The sequence below is a fragment of the Pongo pygmaeus genome, chromosome 1 (assembly GCF_028885625.2).
Source record: "Pongo pygmaeus isolate AG05252 chromosome 1, NHGRI_mPonPyg2-v2.0_pri, whole genome shotgun sequence".
In the NCBI taxonomy this organism is placed as follows: domain Eukaryota; kingdom Metazoa; phylum Chordata; class Mammalia; order Primates; family Hominidae; genus Pongo; species Pongo pygmaeus.
The window spans coordinates 25,698,968-25,714,615 of record NC_072373.2 but is presented as its reverse complement, the minus strand read 5'-3'; the positions used below and the strand labels follow the sequence as shown (position 1 = coordinate 25,714,615).

General features: G+C 51.2%; 1 protein-coding gene across 2 annotated transcripts in view; it reads left to right on the top strand.

Moving 5' to 3' along the window:
• The window catches only part of CAPN2 (calpain 2), a 61,556-nt gene that overhangs the window by 28,862 nt on the left and 17,046 nt on the right, over positions 1-15,648 (top strand). For both annotated transcript variants that reach the window (XM_054451723.2, XM_063646960.1), the window contains exons 3-10: positions 2,851-2,969; positions 4,060-4,193; positions 5,720-5,888; positions 7,708-7,791; positions 9,553-9,638; positions 10,660-10,734; positions 11,461-11,621; positions 14,107-14,276. In XM_054451723.2, the coding sequence (XP_054307698.1) occupies positions 2,851-2,969; positions 4,060-4,193; positions 5,720-5,888; positions 7,708-7,791; positions 9,553-9,638; positions 10,660-10,734; positions 11,461-11,621; positions 14,107-14,276 (998 nt within the window). The remainder of the gene's footprint in view (positions 1-2,850; positions 2,970-4,059; positions 4,194-5,719; positions 5,889-7,707; positions 7,792-9,552; positions 9,639-10,659; positions 10,735-11,460; positions 11,622-14,106; positions 14,277-15,648) is intronic.

The following is a 15,648-nucleotide window of genomic DNA, read 5'->3' as shown; positions in this document are numbered from 1 at the left end:
CAGCTGGGTAAGGGAGCTTCCCAGCTTGGTTCAAGATATTTTGCTGATTGGGGTGAGGGAAACAGTGAAGGAACCAGAAGTAAAAAAGTAGGACTTCAAATGCTTCCCACCTTTTTAGAAATCAAGACATTCTTTAGTGGCCTCTACGTCTCCTTCAACTCCAGAATTTGGAGAACTGATGAAAAACTTTTTGAATCTTTGGCTGCAAAATGTATGTATATATATATGTGTATTTGAGATGGAGTCTCACTCTTGTTGCCCAGGCTGGAATGCAATGGCGCGATCTTGGCTCACTGCAACCTCCGCTTCCTGGGTTCAAGCAATTCTCCTGCCTCAGCCTACTGAATAGCTGGGATTATAGGCGCATGCCACTATACCCGGCTAATTTTTGTATTTTTAGTAGAGACGGGGTTTCACCATGTTGGCCAGGCTAGTCTCGAACTCCTGACCGCAGGCTATCTGCCCTCCTTGGCCTCCCAAAGTGCTGGGATTAGAAGCGTGAGCCACCATGCCTGGCCTCTTTTTTCTTTTTCTTTTCTTATTCCGGGGCACAGAGTCTCACTCTGTTGCCCAGGCTGGAGTGCAGTGGCGCGATCTTGGCTCACTGCACCTCCACCTCCTGGGTTTAAGCAGTTCTCCTGCCTCAGCCTCCCAAGTAGCTGCGATTGCAGGCATGAGCCACAAGGCTACCAACTGACTGACTGAGGGGATGTGTCTCTGCTTACCATAGATCTGTCATTAGCGTATATAGGCCTCAAAGAGCTGTAAGCAACCGTGTCTAAGTGCTAACAGGACAGGCTAGGTCAGGAACTCTCAGGATGCTAAGTCATCGACTAGAATTCAAAGAATTCAGTGAGCTTCAGCTGGTCCTGTTGGCTCACGCCTGTAATCCCAGCACTTTGGGAGGCTGAGGCAGGTGATCACCTGAGGTCAGGAGTTAAAGATCAGCCTGGCCAACATGGGGAAACCCTGTCTCTACTGAAAATACAAAAAATTAGCTGGGCATGTTGGCAGGTGGCTATAATCCCACCTACTTGGGAGGCTGAGGCAGGAGAATCACTTGAACCCAGGAGGCGGAGGTTGCAGTGAGCCAAGATGACACCATTGCACTCCAGCCTGGGTGACAAGAGCGAGACTCTGTCTCAAAAAAAACAAAACAAAACCAAAGAATTCAGTGAACTTCAATAACATATATATGTTACTGATATATATAACAATAACATATTGCATATATTACATATTTTATATATATGTGTGTGTATATATATATATATATATTTTTTTTTTTGAGACAGGGTCTTGCTCTTCTGTCACCCAGGCTGAGTGCAGTGGCATGATCACATCTCACTGCAGCCTCCACCTCCTGAGCTCAAATGATCCTCCCACCTCAGCCTCCCAAGTAGCTGGGACCACAGGTGTCCACCACCACACCTGGCAAATTTTTGTATTTTTTGTCGAGACAAAGTTTTACCATGTTGCCAAGGCCAGTCTCGAACTCATGTGCTCAAACAATCCACTGACCTTGGCCTCCCAAAGTGTTGGGATTACAGGTGTGAGCCACTGCGCCTAGTCTTCAATAACATTTTTAATAAACCTGTCAATTGGTGAAAATAAATCCAACAGTGAATTAAACTCCTTTGAGGCTACGTCCCATTATTGTCATGGGAAATTGTAGGAAAGTGCACATTCCTTAAGAATGGAGTAAACTTCCTCATCCTCTTCCCAGGCCCCTCCCCTTTGTTTGTGTTTTGTGGTGAAGATGACCCCTCCCTGCAAACCATCTGGGTGCTGTTGCTGGCATCAGCTTGCTTCTGACTGCATGAAATGATTGTGGTGTCTGCTGTGCTGAGAACCTAGCGCTGGCACCAAATGGGCACCAAGTGCTTACACACCTGCTCTCATTATGCCTCACACTTATTCATGTCATGGGGGAGGGTCCTGAGGCTCAGAGAGGGACCAGGCTGCCTGGCCAGCTCCCCACCTCATTGTGCCCATCCTTGTCTACCCCTTGAAGTGACCTCTGCCCCTCCGCACAGAAACACTTGGGGACAGTCCAGCCTTCTGCCTCTGACTCAGGGCTTTTCCATCTGCACTGCTCCCTACTTACTTCCTGCGATTGTACTCCCTGCCGGAGCCTCTTTTCCTGGCTCGGACCTTCCTCCTAGGAGGCATGCAACGTTTGTCCCCTTCCCATCTAGCACTACGTTTTCTTTCTCTCACTCAAACTCCCCTTTATATATTTGTTTGTTTATTTATTTAGAGATGAGGGTCTCCCTCTGTTGCCCAGGCTGGAGTGCAATGGTGCAATCATGGCTCACTGCAGCCTTGAAATCCTGGGCTCAAGGGATCCTCCTGCCGCAGCCTCCCAAGTATTCATATTATAGCTGGGACTCCAGGTGCACGCCACCACACCCAGCCCAAACTCCCATTCAAAGTCTGTGTGCTCAGAAGCCTCTGCAACTGCGCTGGTTTCATTCTCTCACTGTGGAGCATCTGCAGCGAATCAGATGCAAGGCTGGGCTCTGAGGGCACAGTTCAGCCACCAGAGTTCTGGGTGTTTCAGGGAATGAAATTTCCCACCTCTGCCCAACCACAACACAGCAAAAACATTTCTCCCTTTGCATTTCCCTCAAAATACTAGGTTGGTGCAAAAATCACAATTACTTTTACACCAACCTAATAGCACCCAAACCCTCTGACCCAACCCTCAGATGGGGGACTGCCTGAAACTTCACTCTGTCTATTCACAGGTTGTCTTAGGCTTTAAGCCCCTGGAGGTGGGGACCAGATTTTTAACATCCTCCTGGTTCTGAGACCCTCTGATAAGAGCTCCTTGTGCTATGTTCACAGGTGACTGCTGGCTGCTGGCAGCCATTGCCTCCCTCACCTTGAATGAAGAAATCCTGGCTCGAGTCGTCCCCCTGAACCAGAGCTTCCAGGAAAACTATGCAGGGATCTTTCACTTCCAGGTAACTTAATGGTTGGCTCAAGTGGTTCCTCAACAGGTCCAGGGGGCTAGGAACAGTCTTCTGGCTTGGCTGGGTTTATCAGTCCCTGGTGTTTGCAGACTCCCAAGACCAATGCTGTTCTACAAAGGACATTGGGTGAGAGCAGGAAGCTTCCTGGCTTACCCGTGGCCAGGATGTGGGACCCGGCTGGGATAGCCCTGGGGGGTTTCTTGGGACATGCAAAAGGGAGGTAGAGCAAGGTGTTCAGGAACTAATTCCCAAGTTAAAAAAAAAAAAAAAATGTATTATTTGATGTTTGAGACAAAAACGTTAAAGTTCTCCTCCTTTTATGCTGGTAAATGAGAAATAATACTTGAAAAAGCTGGCTGGGCGCGGTGGCTCATGCCTGTAATCTCAGCACTTTGGGAGGCTGAGGTGGGTGGATCATTTGAGGTCAGGAGTTCAAGACCAGCCTGGCCAACATGATGAAACCCTGTCTCTACTAAAAATACAAAAATCAGTTGGGTGTAGTAGTGCAGGCCTGTAATCCCAGCTACTTGGGAGGCTGAGGTAGGAGAATCACTTTAACCTGGGAGGCAGAGGTTGGGAGGCCAAGGTGGGTGGATCGCTTGAGCCCAGGAGTTCGAGACCAGCCACGGCAACATGGCGAAACTCCGTCTCTACTAAAAACACTAAAAAAATTAGCCGGGTGTGGTGGCACGTGCCCTTAATCCCAGCTACTCAGGAGGCTGAGGCAAGAGAATCACTTGCATCCAGGAGGCAGAAGTTGCAGTGAGCCGAGATCGTGCCACTGCACTCCAGCCTGGGCAGAGCGAGACTTGGTCTCAAAAAAAAAAAAACACAGCCTAAGGTACAGGGCAGAATGCTAAAGAGGCGGGTGTGGATTCGAAGGGATGGACATGCGCCTCTGTCTTCGCTTTTTTAGTGAGGACTTGGCCTGCATAGGAGAGTTAAGGGAGCACCTCCTCCCAGGACAGATTCATGGAAACTATCCCAGGGGATCAGGGCAAGGGGAGCCAGAGGCAGCTGAGGTTCAGAGTCCCAGTGCTGCCACCAGCTCCTCCTGCAGCCCACCTCTCTTGTTCTGCAGTTCTGGCAATACGGCGAGTGGGTGGAGGTGGTGGTGGATGACAGGCTGCCCACCAAGGACGGGGAGCTGCTCTTTGTGCATTCAGCCGAGGGGAGCGAGTTCTGGAGCGCCCTGCTGGAGAAGGCGTACGCCAAGTAAGTTGCCATCCTCTCCTGGCCCCATGGCCTTCCCCCAATGCCCTGGATTCCAAAAAATTCACTAATGCCTGTAATCTCAGCACTTCGGGAGGCCGAGGTGGGTGGATCATTTGAGGTCAGGAGTTCAAGACCAGCCTGGCCAACATGATGAAACCCCGTCTCTACTAAAAATACAAAAATCAGTTGGGCATAGTAGAACTATTCCAGGACTACTTTGAGTGGAAGTCCTTTTCTATAGAAGGACTTCTTCGGCCAAAATTGGCTCTAAATGCAAGGAGATAGTGCGTGCAGGGTGCCTGGCCACACTGTACGCTGATAAATGACGGCTATCACCATCTTTAACCAAATGCACAGGAACAAGTTATGGTACTGATTGTGCTGGCCTTGAGAAGGAGCTCTACTTCCTTGACAGGACACATTTGTATCAACTTAAAAAAGCAGAGTTTTTGCCAATGGGCAGAACTATTCATTGCAGAGGTAGGAAACTTGCCCAGAATAGATGATGTCACTGATTAGCAATGGCTTCCCCATCTCCCCACAGCTGCTTCCCACCCAGGTTGCCCACAGTTGAGTTTGTCCAGTGCTCAGGGCTGCCCACTCTCAGTAGGAAGCCCCACGCCAGCCCCTCTCCACAAAAGTGGGGTCTAAAGTGACCCCACTTTAGAGCGGCAAGTAGATTTCTGTTTCTTACAGTCCCAATCCAGGAAGGAGGAGTCAGCTGTGAGAACCTGGGGCCTGAGGGATGCTTCTAAGTCCCACTGCTCAATACTAGAGTCACGGAAGCCACTGGACTCCAGCATCAGTAGTCAGGAGCACTAAGCCCTTGCCAACACTGTGCCTGTTTCTCAGGGAAACTGCTTTCATTATTGAATTGTTGTCCTTTTTTAAGCTATCAATGCCAAACGACCCATTAGTAGACCTCTCCTTTCTTGTCAGGATGTAGAAGGAATCAGTACAGGAGGTTCATCCAGAAAATCACTAAGCTCCTTCCGACTCTAAGGTTCTATGAGAATCTTTTTTTTTTTTTTTTTTTTTTAAATATGGAGCCTCATTCTGTCGCCCAGGCTGGAGTGCAGTGGCACGATCTCAGCTCACCTGAGTTTCAGCAATTCTCTTGCCTCAGCCTCCCAAGTAGCTGGGACTATAGGCATGTACCACCATGCCTGGCTGATTTTTTTGTATTTTTAGTACAGATGGGGTTTCACCATGTTGGCCAGGCTGGTCTTGAACTCCTGACCTCAAGTGATCCACCCACCTCGACCTCCCAGAGTGCTGGGATTACAGGCATGAGCTACCGCGCCCAGCCTGAGATTTTCTTTAAAACACAAAATACCAGGGAAATGGTAACTGTGGACACAATACCTTGCCTTCCTGAGCACCCCGAGCTGGGAACAAGGCCAAAGAGAATGTGAGCAGGGGGTCCCTGGAGCATCAAATCTAGAGGGTACTAGAGGGTGGGTATTTCAGAGATTATAGCAACAGTAGCGTCAAGGGTAGCGGCAGCATCTAACTCCCTCTTGTAGGATCAACGGATGCTATGAAGCGCTATCAGGGGGTGCCACCACTGAGGGCTTCGAAGACTTCACCGGAGGCATTGCTGAGTGGTATGAGTTGAAGAAGCCCCCTCCCAACCTGTTCAAGATCATCCAGAAAGCTCTGCAAAAAGGCTCTCTCCTTGGCTGCTCCATTGACGTAAGTCCAGGCTGCCTTCCCTAGCCTCACCCCATCTGCTCTTGCTGAAGGGAGGCTCCCACAGTGCCCAAGGGAACCCACTGCTCCTGTGTACAACGTAATGCCGCCCTCGTCCACGTAGGGGCCAAAGGAAAACCTCCCTCCACCCTCTGAAGGTCCGCAGAAAATCAACTGGCAAAAGGAAGACTAATACAAGAAATGGCATACAAATGTATGAATGTGCACGGGGGAGAATCACAAGAGATTTCCCTACCATGCATTGGGATACAGAGGGTTATAGTCCCTTCCTCTTAGGGGAAGGGAGATGGGGAGATGTGGATGATTTTAGGGATGTCATAAATGATTTTTAGGGGAATTCATTGGGCTTAAAGAACATAAATGGTCTGGGATAAGGTCTGTTGGGCCTGCAGAGCAGACAGTGGTTTGTGACAAGTCTGTCTAGCCATGTTGACAGACTTGTCTTTCTTCCTGCAATATGAGTTCAGTTCATAATAACTCATGGAAAGGACCAGACGTCATTGTTTTCGTCTTTGGAAGGTCCAGACTTTAGGCAGGTGAGGGAACTTCAGAGAATAGCTTCCTCCTGTGCTTTGGGGGAGAGTGGATCGAGAGACAGAAGGAAAGGGGAGGTCAGAGAGATCTTGAGGCTTCTTGAGTTTAGCATTTCAAAGTGCCATCTCTTGGAGGTATTGGTTTCTGAGCACCCCAGTGTCTACCATTATTGCTCATCACCTGGAAGCCAAGGGTTGCTAGACAAAAGTCAAGCTGTCTGGGGTGTAATGGATGGGGTGATGGTGCCTCCAGCCCTTCTGTCTTCAGTCCACTTCCCACTCTTAGCCTGCTCTGAATCACCCCCATCCCTCTGACCACAGGTTCCCTGGGAGCCCCTGCCACCTGCTGCCCCTGCCACCTTCCCCTCCATCTGCAGTGCTGTGCAGCCTTCCCCTGCACTCTTGCAGAGCTAATAGGCCTGTGGGAGACTTCAGAAGGAAGAGGAGGAACGATTTCCTTATAATAGCCTTGCTGGCAACGCTCACCAGGGGATGGGAGGTGGGCACTGTGCCCAGGAGCCTTGGAGCAAAGGCTGTGCCCAACCTCTGAGCCCTGTCCCATCCAGGTTCTGGTCTCTGCGGGGGACAGAGATAAGAAGCCCTGGCTTTTGGAGCCAAAATCTAGGTCAGACTCCCTAGGCAGGAATTCTCAAAGTTTATCAGCAGAACACGTTGAGGCAGAAGACCCTTTCTGCTCCAGCCCTTCTTCCCAGGCTCAACCTTCATCAGAATAGATAGGGGAAAGGAGAGGCTGTGAGGCGTTCTTAAAACAGAAGCAAATTCTGACTCAGACCGGAATAAACAACCGTCCTAGTATAAACCCTACAGCTGGGCTGGGCCAGACCACAGAGCATGGGCTGGTGGTGGGGCGAGGGTGTGCTCAGTGTCCCTGGGCCACTCAAGGCTGTCTGGGTATCAGCCCTGCGCCATCGAGGACCCCCTCTGGCCCTCTCTCGGCGGTGCGCCCTTTCCCGCCCTTCCCAGCCTGCAGAAATCCGTGGATGCGCTATTCACACGTGAATGCGTGTGCTCGTTCCGCGAGAGGGTTGCATTCCGCCTTTTCTCTGGTATTCTCGGCGTTCAAGCATTTGAACGCGATAGGAAAGGTTCTCCAAGTGCAAGAAAGCGCAGCCCTGAGCCTCCGACCCCAGGCCTCGGCCGCTGCGCTAGTGCGTCCCGCGGTCCCGCCCGGCAGTAGGACAGGAGCGAGGGAGTCCGGGAGGAAGGGAGAGCGGGTGCGGCCAGTCTGACGGTTGCCGTGTTTGCAGATCACCAGCGCCGCGGACTCGGAGGCCATCACGTTTCAGAAGCTGGTGAAGGGGCACGCGTACTCGGTCACCGGAGCCGAGGAGGTAACGGCCGGCGCGGATGTGCAGGAGTCCTACTGTCCTAACATGATAGCCACAGGCACAGTTTGTGGTGATGCCCAGGGGCCCGCGCGGCCCCACGGTGATCCAGTTTGCACTCGGGCCCCGCACTCCTGAAGTTCCGCGCGGGAGGAGAAGCGCGTCCCTTTCGCAGCTCGGGCGCCGGGTGCGCCGCGCTGCCACCTGGTGGCCGCAGTGGCCGGCGCCAGGGGCCCTGGTTTTACTTGTTTTAGATTTTACCCCATTTTACAGTTACAACCTTACTATTTTGATAAGCTAAAAATAATAAAACAATGCATCTGCATAGTGTTTTATACTCTATAAGGTGCTTTCTCATTTGATCTCGTAAAAGTATTCGTGCCCATGTTCAAATCTGACTGCCTCTTACCAGCTGTGCGGCCTGGGCCAATTCCTGGAACTCTCTGTCCCTTAGTTTCCTCATTTAAAAAATGGAATTAATGATAATATCCATTGGGAGGTCGTGGCGATTCAATCAAGTTAATATATGTAAAGTGCCCAGAGGTGCCTCACACATCGTGTATAAGGAGGTAGCTGTCCTTGCTGTTGTTATCACTATTGCTATTGAAAATATGGGCTGACATGGTGGCTCACACCTGAAATCCCAACACTTTGGGAGACCGAGGATCGCTTGAGCCTAGGAGTTCAAGACCAGCCTGGGCAACGTAGCAAGAACCTGTCTCTACAAAAAAAAGTTAGCTGGGCATGGTGGCCTGCAACTGTCGTCCCAGCTACTCGGGAGGCTGAGGTGGGAGGATCACTTGAGCCCAGGAGGTCGAGGCTGTAGTGAGCCGTGATCATGCCATTGCACCCCAGCCTCAGCGACAAAGTAAGACCCTGTCTCAAAAAAAAAAATTATCAAGCAGCTCAAGTTCACTGTTAATTACAGAACCCAGTCTAGACCCCAGATCTTCTGCATGTCCAGTGTTCTTTTTTACCTTGATTTTTTTAACTACCCCCTCACACACACACGTCTTTTTATTTGAAAATTTTCACATATACAGAAAAGTTGAAAAACTAACATAATAACTATCCAATTGCCACTCCCCTAGATTCACCGATTGCTAACATTTGCCATGTCTGCTTTATCTACGTGTGCACTTTTTTTGAGCCATATGAAAGTAAGTTGCAGACATTATGACATTTCCCTCCTCAATACTTCAGCATTTATTCCCTATGAATAAGGACATTCTCTTACATAATTCCTCTACTGTTGCCACACCTAAGAAAATAAACATTAATTCAGTAGTGTCATCTATTATAAAGTCCATATTAATATTTTCCCAAATAGTTGCCCAAAATGTCCTTTCTGGCGACCCACCCCTACCCCATCCAGGACTCTATCCAGATTCACTCACTGCATGTGCCTGTTATCACCAATGATCTTTCAACAAATGGTAAAGCTTCCCTGAGCTCCTTTACCAAAAGCGCATCCTGTCAGTTAAGCTGAAGTTCAGAGGTGAAGCACCAACAGCCCCATCCTCAAGAGCCGGATCCTGGGAGCTTTAAATCTCATTTTCCAAAGCTAGGCAGCAGTGAGAGATCTGGGTGCCAAGCCCCTTCTAGCTTTTGTGATCCTCCCTCATACATGGACTCAACCCCCAAATCCTCCCCACTGTCCTCAGCCCCATACCTCCTGGCTCATGCGGAAGGGGGTTGGAGGCCCAAGCCTTCATAGCCCTGACTTGAACTCAACCTCTTCCTCCTCCCTTTTATCTAATCCTGCAGGTTGAAAGTAACGGAAGCCTACAGAAACTGATCCGCATCCGAAATCCCTGGGGAGAAGTGGAGTGGACAGGGCGGTGGAATGACAAGTGAGGAGGGCGCAGGCCTCAGGGCCCCAGGCGGGGGTGCATTGTGCTGGGAGGCTCTGGGAAGAGGGTGAGAGAAGAAGACATGTACATTATGCTGAGAAATACAGCCGGGAGAGCCCAGGCCCCGTGGACAGGGGCCCCTCAAAGGGTCTTTTAACCAGAACACTCCTCCAGCAGCCTGAGTGCCTTCTTCCAGACCCCAAGCTGCTCCTGTGAAGTTCATTCCTGCCACTGCCTCCAGGTTCACCCCTTCCCCAGCTCAAATCAACCCTTCTATGGGGCTTTCAGGGAAAAAAATACATCCCACCTTCCCCCAGGCATTTCTATTACAGGGATATGAACTTTGTACCAAAGACCAGAGAAACATCCCTCTGTTGATTTCCAGGGCTTACTGGTAGGCATGTTGAACCCTCAGCTATTTGGGGTAAACACTTGTTTGTGCATCTGCTGTGGCAACCTCAGCCTACTTGCTCTGCCTCAGGTTGGAGAGGTGGGCAGTACAGAGGCCTGTGTGTAATTCCAGCCAAAGCTCAGGCAGTGGTTAGTTTACCCTGTGCACTGCCCCTGTGTACAGGGCCAGGTCCTTCTGCTCCGTGGACAGACAGACACCTGCTGAGGCTTCCCAGGCCAGCTGCAGAGGCCAAGGCCGGACGATCCTCATCAGATCTTCAGTTGTCCCTAAAAGAGCTGCCAGGCCCATCTCAACTGGGCATCTGATCTGAGCTACTCCATCTCCCTCTAATGAACTGTGTTCATTTTCTGGACTCTTCCTTGCCACTGTCTTCCAGCACAACTCACCCACTCACTTTGCTCCCTGGTTTGCATCTGTATAGTGTTCTATACTCTTTAAAGTGCTGTAAGAGTATTTAAATGCAGCTGTTAGCCAGATGTGGGCTACTTTTCCCCTTTCTGGAGCCTGAGCCCTCAGAGGTGAGAGCAGATGTCCCTCTTCCTCAACTCTGGGGACCTTTGGGGAGAAATCATTGTACACTAACGCCTCTCTCTTTACTTTGTTTTCCAGCTGCCCAAGCTGGAACACTATAGACCCAGAGGAGAGGGAAAGGCTGACCAGACGGCATGAAGATGGAGAATTCTGGTAAGATTAGTGGAGGCTTCGGGGAAAGCTCTGTCCGCCCCAATGTTCTTTACTAGAAAACTGCTAATAAGAAAGAGTGTCGGCCAAAGTGAGTTTACCATGTCGAGGACACAAGGGTGTGGGATCCTGGTTTTGTTATTTTAAGTTCACTATAAGAGCCTGAATAAAGAAATTCTTAAGCCCTTTCAACGGTCCATCTTGACAATGGGGTTTATAAGCTGAGCAGCTTCAGAAAAAGGCTAAGAGGAATTCCTTTGGTAATGTTCAGATCCCAGGAAACAAGGGAAAGATGGGGCATTTCTCCCATAGGTTCCGGAGACTCATCCCAGCCCCTTAAGAAATTGGTCCCTTAGTGAGCAGCAATGGACCCACATGTCTGTGTGTCTGTGCCACTCTATAACCACCTGCACCTGGACACAACGTGCTCTTTATCAAATGGGGCCCATATATTCTCACATTTGATGGGCACGGCTCCCATTTTTGCAGATGAGAGTTCTGAGTCTCAGAGAAGTTTAAATAACCTGCTCAAAGTCACCCAGCTAGAAAGTTGCAGCGCCAGGACTGGAATCTGGGCCTTCTGATTCTGAACCTGGTGCCCACCCACTCAGCTCTAATGAGCTGCTCTGCCTGGCTTTGGGTGGCTCCTGGTCTGGTGTTGGTGGAAAGTCAAGGCTTACCAGTGTGTCCTCTTAACACCCGCGATGACTGTGTCTCTGCTTTTGCCAGGATGTCTTTCAGTGACTTCCTGAGGCACTATTCCCGCCTGGAGATCTGCAACCTGACCCCAGACACCCTCACCAGCGATACCTACAAGAAGTGGAAACTCACCAAAATGGATGGGAACTGGAGGCGGGGCTCCACTGCAGGAGGCTGCAGGAACTACCCGAGTAAGGGCTGTTGCAATGCGGGGCCACCAAAGGCCAAAGCTCCCCTTACCCCACCCTGTGTACCACACCCCAGCCTAGCAGCCCCAGGAGGCAGCTCCTGCTCACTGGAACCCTCTCTGTCTTCCTTCTCCCTGAGGCTTGCTCTCTTTCTCAATCCCTTACCTCCTGCCCTACCCAGGACAAACCCAAGAGCCGCTATTTCTGTGATGTCCTCTCCAGGCCCTAGATTCCCCGGCACCCATCATGACCTTCAGCCAGACCTTCCGCCATGCTCACGGAAGCAGTGTGCAATCCCACTTCACGGCCATGAGCTGCTCTATGCACCCCACACCCAGGCAGCCGAGCCTGCCAGGGAACCTTGCCCCTGCACCCAGGGAGGCCTCCACATATCAGGCCCTGTTTGTTGCCCCATACTCACTTCGATCAGCAAATGTTGACTGGGCCCTGCCCAGATAGGGTGAGATTTCTCCTCTGGTCCAGCCTTTGTTGAGCCCCTTGATTCTTCTGCCTTCATTGTTTGGTCCATCAGCAGTTGTCTGAACATGGTGACATCTGCCATTTATGGGGCACACCTTCAGTGCTTGGAACTATCCTAAGTGTTTTGTACACGGGGTGAGGATCCATAATCTGAAAATGTGAAATCTGAAATGCTCCAAAATCCAAAACTTTTTGAGCCCCAACATGATGCCACAGGTGGAAAATTCCACACTTGACCTCAGGTGACAGGTCGCAGTCAAAACGCAGTCAAAACTTTGTTTCATGCACAAAATTATTTTAAATATGCTATAGAATTACCTTCAGCCTATGTGTATAAATTATATGTGAAACAGAAATGAGTTTTGTCTTTAGACTTGAGTTCCATCCGTAAGATATATTATGTATATAGAAATATTCCAAAATCCAAAAAAATCCAAAATAGGAAACACTTCTGGCCCCAAGAATTTCAGATAAGGGATATTCAGCCTGCATAACAGTCTGTCTAATCTTCCCAACAAACTTCTGAGGCAGGCACTTTCTTATCACCACCATCTCTAAGATGAGGAAACCGAGGCTTGGAGAGGCTAGTGACTTGCCGAAGGCCACAGAGCGTGCTGGGATTTGAACCCAGGCCCCCTGACTGAGGAGTCACTCTGTAAGTACAATGGTAGCAAGTCATGGTCACAGACTGATTCTCTGTGACAGATGAGGAAGCTGAGCCTCTAAGTAGCATACCAGGGCCACAGAGCAAGTAGTCAGATTGGAACTAGCTGGCCTACAGCGCTGGGGCTCTGACTCCTTCACCTCAAGTATGCAGCCACCAAGTGGCAGTCCCAGAGGCGCTGGGAAGGCCCTCTGCCCCCCACAAAGGACCCCTCCTACCCACTAGATCAGGAGTCGGAAAACTCCCTCTAAAGGGTCAGATAGTAAATAATTTTGGTTTTGTGGGCCACTCAGTCTCTTTAACAACTCTATTGCTATAACCCAAAGGCAGCCATACTTAAGTGAATGGCCGCGGCTGCGTTCCAATAAAACGTTATTTACAAAAACAGGCGGCAGCCTGCGGGGCCATAGCTGCCAACCCCTACACAAGATGGTGCCTTTAATTTCACAGTTAGGGTTTTATCCCATTAGGTATGGAAAGGCAATTAGCATGATTCCCCTTAAACATGAATGAATCTTAGATTTTTTAAATAAATAGGTTTTGGAAGTAAAGAGGGCAGAGACATCAGGAGCAGGGCAAGGGAATAGGCCTGAGAGGACAAGGGATGCAGAACAAGAAAGAGTCTGGAATTATACACAGGATGTTCTTGGCCTCCAGGCTCACTGAGGGAGTGGAGACTGGCAAGTGCAGGGAGCAGATCCCGGAGTCCCCCAGGCCAGCCGAGCCCCACCCCAGGTCTCCCATTAGAGCCCAGTGAAGAGAAGGTACCATGAGGGGAAGCCGCAGCTCTAATCACCCTGTGTTCCAGAGTGACAGACCAGTCCCCAAGACAAGCCAGCCTGGAGCCAGAGAGAGAACTGCAAGGGAAAGTTGCTAATTTAGGTTCCTGTTAGATTCAGACAAGTGCAGGTCATCCTCTCTCCACAGCTACCATCACCCGTCCCCAGCCTAACAAAGCCCACAGTCCACACCCTGACCCTGGTGTCTCCCACCTCCTAGCCTCTCCCAACATCTCCTGCCATCTCTGACCATCCTCTGCTATCCTCTGCCATCTCCCACCATCTCCCACTGTCTCCCACAGCCTCCCACCACCTCTTGCCAACTCCCACCATCTCCCACCATCTTCTGCCATTTTCTGCCATCTCCCGCTGTCTCCCACCATCTTCTGCCATCCTCTGCCATCTCCCACCATCCCCCACCACCTCTTACCATCTTCCGCCACCTCCCACCATCTCCCTTTATCTCCATCCCTCTCAGAAGCCTCCAAGCCTGAGACCAGGGCCACCCCCCACCCCCATGCATTTCTGCTCAGGGCTGGGCTCCTCTGCCCCCTTCTGGCTGCAGACACATTCTGGATGAACCCTCAGTACCTGATCAAGCTGGAGGAGGAGGATGAGGACGAGGAGGATGGGGAGAGCGGCTGCACCTTCCTGGTGGGGCTCATTCAGAAGCACCGACGGCGGCAGAGGAAGATGGGCGAGGACATGCACACCATCGGCTTCGGCATCTACGAGGTGCAGAGCACGGGGGCTCCTGCCCTCCCTTCCCCCTGTGCTCATCTCAGCCCCTGTATGGAAAGCTGACCCCAGAGGCAGAACTGAGGATGGGATCCCAGACAGGGAGCTTGGCCAAGGAAAAGCAAAACTACCAGCCTGGCCAGGCTCAGGAGTAGCCCCTGTAGGGAGGCCCCTGTAGTGGGTCTGGGTTGTGGGGCCTTCTAAGCCCTTCACGGGCCCCCCACAGCCAGCCTCCAGGGAGTTCCACTCTCAAATGGCCTCCACATCCCTTCTCACATCCTCCAGGCCTGGCATTCTGGTCAGCACACCCATCTCCAAAGAACAGAATATACTGGGCCACATCAGGCAATACTGTAAGGGCAGGACTGAGTCCATGGGTGCAGCTGCTCAGAGCTGGGCAAAGGCATTGGCCTGGATGGTGGAGAGCCTGGGGACAGGGGAATGTTGGTCATGATGCTCCCTGCAGGGCTCTGCTGGCTGGAGCCCAGCTCCCTACACAGACTCCTGCTGTCTGGTGTTTTCCTTTCACTCTGAGCCGCAGCCAGAGGGCAGCCACATTGCAGCCTCCTCTCCGGCCTCAGGCTGGGGCTGGGGCACTGAGAACTCACCCAACACACTGGGCCCCTGGGCTCTCCCCACTCCCTTCTGCAGAACAAGAAAGAGCTTTTGTGGGCTGCAGGTAGCCGTGGGAGGAGAGGGATGCAAGGAAGGCTTTAGGGCACTGACTGGGGATGCATTTCGGTTCGATGGGCTGGAGCTGGCTCCTCCCGGCTCCCAAAGCCCATCTCTTTTCTCTGACCCATATCTGCTGAGGTCACCTCAGCAGCCTGAAAAATGGCCCTGGCGGGGACCTGTTTACACCATGGAAAGTGGCAAATACTACAGATCAGAGCTTCCACCCTCTCCCAAGAGCCAGTTTCCCGGCACACCCCTGGGAGAATCCAGACGAGGTGTCAGGAGAGGAGGCTCTGTGCTCACCACTGGCAACGTTGCCACCCATGGAACACTGACTTCTGCCTGCTCACCCACCTGAGAAAGGCAGCTGGGCAAACACTATCAGTTGTAAAAATGCACATAGGCCCAAAACCCTCGGTCTCTGAAACAGGAGCTGAGGACTTCAGATCCGGGACAGAATCGCTCCAAGGAGAATGCAAATGGAATTGTGATACACAGCTTCCCTCCCACCGGCGTATGGGCTTGGAAATGCAGCCATGGGCTTTCAGAGTTGGGAAGGACCTTGGGGATCACTGGTTCCTATTTTTGAGATAAGAAAACTGAGGCCAGAGAAGGGAGGGGACTTGCTCAAGGAAATGCAGACCGGACCACTGGATCTGGCTGACAGAGGCCGGCACTGCTGGCTCCTAGCCCC